The 10,222-nt window shown below is 39.5% G+C and overlaps 1 protein-coding gene across 1 annotated transcript; it reads left to right on the top strand.

The window, feature by feature from the left end:
- The first annotated feature begins 1,767 nt into the window (after positions 1 to 1,767).
- LOC142605975 (uncharacterized) lies at positions 1,768 to 2,235 on the top strand. The gene has a single exon (XM_075777401.1). The coding sequence runs from the start codon at positions 1,768 to 1,770 to the stop codon at positions 2,233 to 2,235; it is 468 nt and encodes a 155-aa protein (XP_075633516.1).
- The last annotated feature ends 7,987 nt before the right edge of the window (positions 2,236 to 10,222 follow it).

The following is a 10,222-nucleotide window of genomic DNA, read 5'->3' as shown; positions in this document are numbered from 1 at the left end:
AAAGCCTTCCTCTGAGGATGATAGTGATGATAGCTATAAGCCCAGGTCAAGGATTCCCCGTAGTGAGTCTTTCTTGTGTGATGAGGATCACCATTATAGGCAGAGGGGCAAAAGTCCATCTCACGGGGGCCTGGGTAATGATGCTATGAGCAAGGCCTTATGCCAGATTTCTAAATCACCATTTATGTAGAGGATTGAAGGGCGAAAGCTTCCTCAGCGGTTTACTCAACCAACATTTACCATGTATAATGGTAGGACAAACCCTGTGGAGCATGTTAGCCATTTCAATCAAAGGATGGCTATTCACTCGAAGAATGAAGCCTTGATGTGCAAGGTGTTCCCATTCAGCTTGGGGCTTGTGGCGATGAGATGGTTTGAAGGAATGTTCAATCAACTCCTTTCAGGAGCTTACTCGAGCTTTTGGAGCTCGTTTTGTTACTTGTAGTAGGGTTCCTCGTCCCTTAGATTCCCTTTTGTCTATGACCATGCGAGAGGGAGAGACCCTGAAGACATATTCAGATAGGTATCGAGAAATGTTTAATGAAATAGATGGAAATTTTGATGATGTGGTAATAAGGACTTTCAAGGTCGACTTGCCTACCGAGCACAATTTAAGGAAGTCTTTGACTAGAAAGCCTGCCAAAAGCATACGTCAACTCATGAATTGAATTGACGAATATAAACGGGTCGAGGAGGATCAACAACAAGGGAAGGGGAAAGCAACCGAAGGGATTTCAGATCGGAGATGTACAACAACAATCAGCCTAGGAAAGATTTTGCTGGCCATATTGGGCCTGCTACTACCCAAGTAGTTAGTACTATGTTTAGGGAGCCTGTGTACCAAATTTTGGAGAAAAAAAAGAATGAGCCATACTTTAAGTGGCCAAATAAGATGAGTGGAGACCTCACGAAGCGCAACCAAAGCCTTTATTGTCAATATCACCAAGACCGAGGACATACTACAAAAGAGTGCAGGACTTTATGGGATCATCTAGAGCTGTTGGTCAAATTTGGGAAATTAAAGCAATTCTTGTTTCTGCCCAATGGACAGGGGAGCCAGGCAAGGCCAAGACATCAGAAAGGTGCTTCTTCAGGACCACATTTAGGAATGATCAGTGTTATTTTTGTTGCCCCAGGTAGGACTAGTTCCTATCCATCTAAGGTGATGTCTATAGCTCGACCACTTGCTGAGGACCTGACCCCCGATCCTAAGAGGGGTAGAATGGAAGTCCTACCAACTTTAAGTTTTTCTGATGAGGATAAGGTGGAAACCTTGCAGCCACATAATAATGCCCTGGTGGTTACCCTCAGGATTGGAGGGTATGATGTGAAGAGGGTTTTGGTAGATCAAGGCAATGGTGCAGAGATCATGTACACTGATCTATATAGCGGGCTCAAGTTGAAGCCTGAGGACCTGGCCTGCTATAATTCTCCTTTAGTAGGGTTTGATGGGAAGACAGTCATCCCGAATGGCCAAATTAGATTACCTATTCAGGTAGGGTCAGAAGGCATGGAAATGAACTTCATTGTAGTAGATGTATATTCCCCATATACTGCTATTATGGCAAGACCCTAGTTTCATGCCATGGGGCTGTTTCTTCCACCTTGCACTTGAAGGTAAAGTATTCATCAAGAGATTAAGTTGAGGAGCTAATCGAGAGTCAATCTATGGCCAGACAGTGTTTGATGGCTGCAATTAGATATCAGTCTAGAGGTGAATCCTCAGCCCTTGTGGAAAGGGATTTATAGCAATCAAGGAGGACAGTCATGTCTATGGATGTGGTAGTAGAAAGGGCAAAGTGTGAAGAGTTGGAAAAAGTTGTCATTGATGATGATGAGGAGAAGTTTTTCCAAATGGGAGTTCAGTTACCTCCTCGAGAGAAGGAAGAGCTGGTTGCTTTCCTTAGGAAGAATGTTGACGTATTCGCATGGAGTGCTTATGAAGCTCCTGGGGTGGATCCAAATTTTATCTGTCATCACCTAAAAATTAATCCATCTATTACTCCTAAGAAGCAACCACCTCGGTGCTCTTCCAAAGAACATTCAAACGCTATTAAGGAGGAGGTGATCAAACTTAAGCTAGCCGGAGTAATAAAAGAAGTGTTTTATCCTGAATGGTTGGCCAATACCGTGGTGGTAAAGAATAAGAATGGGAAGTTGAGGATATGTGTGAACTTCATAGATCTAAACAAAACTTGCCCAAAAGACCCCTTCCCGATACCTCAGATAGACTAGTTGGTGAATGCAACAATTGGTCATCCTCGGATAAGCTTTTTAGATGCTTTTCAGGGTACCATCAAATACCATTGGTTTTGGACAATTAGGAGAAGACTGCTTTTATTACGCCCACGGGGAATTACCACTACAAAGTGATGCTCTTTACACTGAAGAATGCAGGGTCCACTTATCAGAGGACGATGACTAGGATGTTTGAACCTCAACTTGGCAAAAATATTGAAGTTTACATAGATGATATGGTGGTGAAGAGTAAGATATGGTTTGAACATCTAAATGACCTCAAAAGTATCTTTGAAGTGTTGAGAAAACATAAGTTGCGTCTCAATGCATCTAAGTGTTCATTTGGTGTCAGTTCAAGCAAATTTCTAGGTTATATGGTCACATATCGTGGAATTGAGGTTAACCCTAATCAAATTAAGGCGATTAACAATCTACAACCTCCTCGGAATCCTAAGAAGGTCCAGAAGTTGACAGGAATGATTGCTACCCTGAATCGATTCATCTCTCGGTCTGCTAACAGGTGCAGGCCTTTTTTCCAATTATTGCATAAGTGGACGGGATTTGAATGGACTGAAGAATGTGCCTTGACCTTTCAACAATTGAAAGATTATCTTTCTCGACCACCCATTATGTATAGACTCGAGGTGGGAGAAGTTCGTTTCACATATATTGTTGTGGCCTCTCATACAGTTAACCTAATGCTGATAAAGGTGGACAATGGGGTACAATGGCCAGACTATTATATGAGCAAGTCACTACACGAAGTAGAGGTTCGTTACTTGCCATTAGAGAAGGCTATCTTGACGGTGGTACATTCCTTGCAGAAACTCATTCATTATTTCCAAACTCACATAGTTGTGGTTTTAATCCAACTTCCTCTTTAGTCATTACTCTAAAAGGCTAATTATACAAGGAGGATTACCAAGTGGGGAAAAGTTTTAGGGGCCTTTGACATTAAGTATATGCCTTAGACCTCTATTAAGGGCTAAGTTCTTGCAAATTTAGTGGCAAAATTTACTGAATCTCTAGTAGAAGTGGCAGACGGGGAGTAGAGTTGGGAAGGAAAACCAGTTGACACAATTTCTCTACTGGAACCGTTATCTTGGTGATTGTATGTTGATGGCGCAGCTAACCAGAAAGGATCTGGAGTGGGGTTAGTTGTGGTATCCCCCGACGAGATCACTATTGAGAAATCTTTAAGGTTGGGCTTCTCAGCCACGAACAATGAAGCCAAGTACGAAACTTTATTGTTAAGGATGGCCATGATTTAGAAATTGGGGGGAAAAGTAGTGGAAGTGTTCTCGGACTCAATGTTGGTGGTAGACCAAGTGATAGGAGAGTTGGAGGCTAGGGATTTGAGAATGCAAGAATATTTGAGCCAAGTTAGGCGGCCTGCAGTCTAGTTTTGAGTTTTTCACTTTGCAAAAAATCTCGAGAAGCAGGAATACACATGCTAACTCCTTGGCTACTTTGGCAACCTATTCTAGACAAGGCTTACCTCGAGTTATAATCATTGAAGATTTGCATAAGCCTACTGAGGAAAAGAAGGAGAGGGTCCAAGTTTACCAGGTCATGGTTAGTCCTAGCTGGATGGATCCTTTGGTCATGTTTCTCAAGAAAGGTACTCTGTATGACCAGAAGGAAAAAGTAGATAAAGTACGGAGGAAAGCTCCTTGTTTCTGGTTGTCCGAGGAGCAAAGGTTGTACAAGCGTTCCTTTTCTAGACATACTTGCTCTTTGTCCATCCCGAAGCAGTAGAACCACTTTAGAGGAATTGCATGAAGGGATCTGTGGAAGTCATACAGAGGGAAGGTCACTATCCTATAGGGCCTTAACCCAAGGTTATTGGTGGCCAAGTATGCAAAAAGAAGCACTGGAGTTTGTGAGGAAGTGTGATTAGTGCCAAAGATTTTCTCCGAACATTCATCAGCTAGGGGGAGTCCTCAATCTTCTGTCTAGTCCATGACCATTTACTCAATGGGGCTTGGACATTTTAGGACAATTTCCTAAAGCTGTAGGAAACCGAAGATGGCTTCTAGTTGGAATTGATTATTTCACCAAGTGAGTGGAAGCTGAACTACTATCTAATATTAGAGATCTGGATGCAAAGAAGTTTGCGTGGAAGAATATTGTTACTCGATTTGGGATTCCTCACACCCTCATCTTCGATAATGAACTCCAGTTTGACAGCAAAGCCTTCAGGAGGTACTGTTGTGAATTAGGCATTAGAAACAGATATTCAACTCCAGCCTATCCGCAAGGAAATGGGTAGGCTGAGGCAGTTAACAAAGTTATAGTGAATGGACTTAAGAAGAGGTTGGACGAGGCAAAGGGTAAATGGGTGGAAGAGCTGTCACATGTTCTATGGACATATTGGACTACTCCTCGTCAGTCAACTAGAGAAACACCCTTCTCAATGACTTATGAGACCAAAGCGGTAATTCCTTTAGAAACTGGATTCCCAACACTGAAGACGAGCATGTTCACCCCTAACAGCAATGATAAGTTATTAGAGAGAATTTTAAATTTAATGGATGAATGAAGGGAAGCAGCTATGGTTCAACTGGCATATAATCAGTAAAAGCTTAAGCAAGGATATGATACGAAGGTGAGGGAAAGGCCCTTAATCCTAGGAGATTTGGTATTAAGAAAGGTTGTGAGCACTGCGAAGAATCCTTCTTGGAAGAAGCTAGGACCAAATTGGGAGGGGCCGTACTGCATCACCTTGGTGGTTGGTATAGTTGCTTATTTTTTGGAAGATCTAGATGAAAATGTTGTACCACGCCAGTGGAATGTAAATAACCTACGAAGGTACTATTATTAATGAAATGCATTTCTGCCATATTTTGTTTCTATTGATTATATATTGTGTTCCTATTTATCTAAGTGTTAAACAGAACATTGATCATGCCTGATTCCTCGGACCATATATCTTAGGTAAATTAATACTTCCTATTTATCTAAGTGTTAAACAGAACCTTAGTCATACCTAGTTCCTCGAACTACGTACCTTGGGTAAATTAATATTTCCTATTTATCTAAGTGTTAAACAAAACCTTAATCATGTGTAGTTCCTCAGACCACATACTTTGGGTAAACTAATGCTTCCTATTTATCTAAGTATTAAACAGAACCTTGGTCATACCTAGTTCTTCGGACCACATACCTTGGGTAAATTAATACTTCCTATTTATCTAAGTGTTAAACAAAACCTTAGTCATGCTTGGTTCCTCGGACCACATACCTTTGGGTAAATTAATGCTTTTCATTTATCTAAGTATTAAACAGAACCTTGGTCATGCCTGGTTTCTCGGACCACATACCTGGAGTGAATTAATGTTTTTTATTTATCTAAGTGTTAAATAGAACCTTGGTTATGCCTGATTCCTCGAACCACATGTTTAGGGTAAATTAATACTTCTATGGTTATCTGAGCATTAAACAAAACCTCAGTTATGCCTGGTTCCTTGAACCACATACTTTGGGTAAATTAATGTCTGTCTACTAAGCTAAGTACTAAATAGAATCTCGGTCATGTCTGGCTCCTCAGACCACGTACCTTGGGTAAATTAGTACATGATCTATCTATAATGGATAACAAAGACTCTTATGGTAGTAACTAAACTGAAGAAATGTTAGGATTAGCACCTTTAAATCCTATTGTATGATGCTATGTATGACTTAATGTATGATATAATATTATGATTGATAAAGTTATTTTATTATTATTTAAAATAATGGTAACATGAATATTTGAACATTATCATATAGTCCATGAGATGCATAGTTTGTAATTTAAGTGAAAAGTCATAGAAGATATAAATTATAAGTTCTTTGTAAACTCAGAATTTCAGTTCCTAGTTGGTGATGAAATTGGGCATTTCATTTGCGAAGACTATAACATATCAACTAAGATGATTTGTCTTGATCATGGAAGTGAAGACTTCTAGTTGATTTGTTGGTATGTTTTAAGAGTTAAGACATATTGAACTGGACTGCTGTGAGATCTATTATTCTCCTAACGATTTTCAATTAAATAATAAATCTCACGACTTATATTTACATGAACTCTTAATCTTGAGAGAATAATGGACCTGATCATGAAGTGTAGGTTGTTTTGATATATCAGGAGTGAGATCTAAAGTAACGGTCAAAATCTCAGCATGTTGGGCAACCACATTTAGTGTTGATGGAACATATATTCTCGAGATGAAATTCATATTCTCTAAACGGAGATACAAAATATTCCCTTGAGATAAGTTTAATGAGTTTGCTATTTAGAATGTTAGGCTTAACTACTTTAGTAAATAGTTACTAAAGTATATATTTATGAAATTGAATTTTATAAATATATGATGAATAACTTAAAGGATTAAATCGGGTACTCAAGGATTAAGATGTAGTAATCTACAAAGTGGCAGTTTATATTTATGACTTTGAGTTCTTTGTAAACTCAGAATTTCAGTTCCTAGTTGGTGATGAAATTGGGCATTTCATTTGCGAAGACTATAACATATCAACTAAGATGATTTGTCTTGATCATGGAAGTGAAGACTTCTAGTTGATTTGTTGGTATGTTTTAAGAGTTAAGACATATTGAACTGGACTGTTGTGAGATCTATTATTCTCCTAACGATTTTCAATTAAATAATAAATCTCACGACTTATATTTACATGAACTCTTAATCTTGAGAGAATAATGGACCTGATCATGAAGTGTAGGTTGTTTTGATATATCAGAAGTGAGATCTAAAGTAACGGTCAAAACCTCAGTATGTTGGGCAACCACATTTAGTGTTGATGGAACATATATTCTCGAGATGAAATTCATATTCTCTAAACGGAGATACAAAATATTCCCTTGAGATAAGTTTAATGAGTTTGCTATTTAGAATGTTAGGCTTATACTTTAGTAAATAGTTACTAAAGTATATATTTATGAAATTGAATTTTATAAATATATGATGAATAACTTAAAGGATTAAACCGGGTACTCAAGGATTAAGATGTAGTAATCTACAAAGTGGCAGTTTATATTTATGACTTTGTGTTACTACGAATATTTTATGAAGGAGTTGCATGTACAATAAAGTCTTGGGATATAATTTATTAATAAGACCTAGAGTGCAATTATATTTATATAGTAGTATTAAATATAATTAATGGTAGCTTTGGACTTGTTAAGAGTTGACAGAAAAGCCTAAGGCCCATTAGAGCTAGTATCTTATTTGTTCCCTTTTGTTCTCACTCTAAACCACATGCTAAAGCCCAATTGGAAAGGCCCAAAAGACTAGCCCAATTTGATAATCAGTTATAAGGAGAGAAACATACGAAATTTTGAAAGAAAATGAAACAGTTTGTATGTGAGTGTTGGACACTCTCTAATTCTCTCTTGAACAAATTCATATAACTAATTGAGAGACCACAGTTCTTGGGCGTTAGTGGAATTGGAGTGAAGATTAAAAGTGTTCCCAAGTACTTCTAATCTTTATTTTGAAATTCACCACACCAAGGTACACTCTCTTATTCTTGTATTTTGAAATTTACATAGTACATGTTATCAATTGCAAATGAAGTAGATCCATTAATTTTCTGCTTCATATATATTTTGTATGCGATATAAACATGTATTTTTCCATCAAGAAATGCTCCTGAGCATCACTTAAAGCATTTGCAAGTATATCTATGATATGGCCTAAGGTAGTAAACCTGATTTTGTGAGGTCATGCCCCTCGAGCCACGTACTTTGGGTAAATTTTTACCTGCCACTACCTAGGTCTACTGCTAAGTGAGGTGTTATGTGAAGCCCTAGATAGATAGTTGCTTCGCCATTATTTGAAGTTAAAAAGAGAATTCTGACATATATATAATCCTTTGAGCTGCTTATCTCAAATACATAAGGTATGTTTTGAAGTTAAATTACATTTTGTCAAACATTATGGGCTGGAAAGGTTAGCCTATTATATTGCCAGTTGAATGGAATGTCGTAGTTAGATTGCCACTTGTTCAAATAACTATTAAAGTTAAGAATGAAGATATATCTTGAATTAAAAGAAATCATGTTTGATTTTGCATAAACACAGGGAAAGATAAAGGAAGTTAATGTTTTTCATTAAATAAGGCCTTGAAAAGGCAAGGAAAGTACATATCTAAGAACGCAAACAACAATTACATATAGAAGGAAATACATTCTTTAAAAAAAAAAAAAAAAACCTACAAAACATAATTAAAGCCCTATTTGGTCTTGAAGGCAAGATTGGCTTTTGCTGTGACCTTGGTAGGTGGTTCAGGCATTGCTGCTAAGGGGGCTGAACCCTTACCCTTAGAAGGCTCCTTGGTAGGGAAGGGGAGGGTTACTAGAACCAATTCTTGGCTCTAGGAAGCCCCCTTCTCCTTAGAGGAGTCCTTGGGTGCAGGTAAAAACTTTGTGGCCTCAAGGGCTACCTCTTTTTCTGTTTCTTGTTCTACAGCACTTGCTTGTTCAGCTTCCTCGAGGGGAACAGTGAAGGAAGGAGTAGCGTTAGCAGGAACAATCTAGTCGAACTCTAAAGCTATGGGGGTGGCCTTAATTTGGGAGCTTGAGGGGCCTGCTATTCTGAGGACTGGGGGATAGAAGGCATTTTCTGCCCTCCTAAATGGGGAAGAAGCATCCACCCCAGCTTGGTTTAATGCTTTGTTCTGCACTTGGAGGTAGTAGCTTCTGCACACCCTAGTGACCTGGGCCCTCAAGCTTTCTTCTGTCTCTGTTAGCCCTACTTCGTACCCAGCCTGCTCAGCTTTGTCCACTGCTTCCTCTATCTCTTATAGCTTTTTCTTCAGAGCTCCTATTTGCTCCTTGGTTATAGCTTGCTGGTCCTCAGTTTGGCAGAGTTGTTTGCGTTGATTTTCCGCCTGCCTCTCAGCCCCTTGCAGAGCAGCCTTGACATTTTCTTTTCTCTGTCAGCCGGTCAACTTAGTTTTTAGCTCTTGAATCCTCTTCTTAGCCAAAGCGAAGGCATCCATAACAGCTATGAGCCATCCCTCCTCGTCCTTCATTTGCCTATGGGAGTTGTTCGCCAACTCCTCGACTACATGCGCAGCTTGAATTGCCTTTAAAAGAAAAGAAAAAAAAATGACGAGATGAAACAAATGGAACACTTAAAAAAAAGAATAATATATGAGGCACTTACCAACGCAAGATCCCTCTTTAGAGTTAGAAACACTTCGTGTTTCTTCATGGTCCTTAAGTCAGCCATGTCATCAAGTAGTAGTAGGGGTTGCTCCAGGGCATTTGCCATGTATCCAGCCTTCCCCTTTGGAAAGTCCTTGATTGAAGAATCCATGGGAAGGGAAAACCCATTCAACACCAGAAGAGGGTTTTAGGCTGGGACTTTAGTACAACGTTTGTGCCCCCTCTCCACAATGGCCCCTTCACTTGAGGACCTCGTCTGAGCTGTCCTTGCTATTTTGACCCTTTTCTGGGGCTCGGGTTCTTTGGAGGGAATAACTTCTCCCTTCTCAACTCTATCTTTGTCTTTTTGGTCCCGCTTCCTCTTTTTGTTTGCAAGATCAGGTTGAAAGGCTTGGGTGGGAAGAGGAGTAGGAGGTTTAGGTTGTATGGCCACCTCGAGCATTATACCACCCGCATGAGACTCAAGAAGCTCAAGAAGGCTTGTCTTGGCCTTGCGTTGTAGCACCATCGCGTCGTGTATATTGGGGATTTCTTGGACATTACTCACTTGTGCGGAGGGAAGGTGGCTGAAGTCTACACTTGAAGGTTCTAGAGACTGAAGCTGGTTAAAGACTTCGAAGTCCTCCTCGGAGTTTGAAACTTCAACTACTTGTGCTGTCTCTTTGGGAATTGGTTGGGAAGAGGTGGCTTCTTCCTCGACAGTGTGTTGAAAGGGCAATTCCACCAATTGAGTACCTTCTGGAGCAGGACTAGCGAAGAAGCCCTTTACTGCGATGTTAATCTGATATAAGCGAGGGTCTTTCGCTTTTATAG

This window comes from Castanea sativa, chromosome 8, assembly GCF_040712315.1.
Source record: "Castanea sativa cultivar Marrone di Chiusa Pesio chromosome 8, ASM4071231v1".
Taxonomy (NCBI): Eukaryota; Viridiplantae; Streptophyta; class Magnoliopsida; order Fagales; family Fagaceae; genus Castanea; species Castanea sativa.
This window is presented reverse-complemented; position numbering and strand designations above follow the sequence as displayed.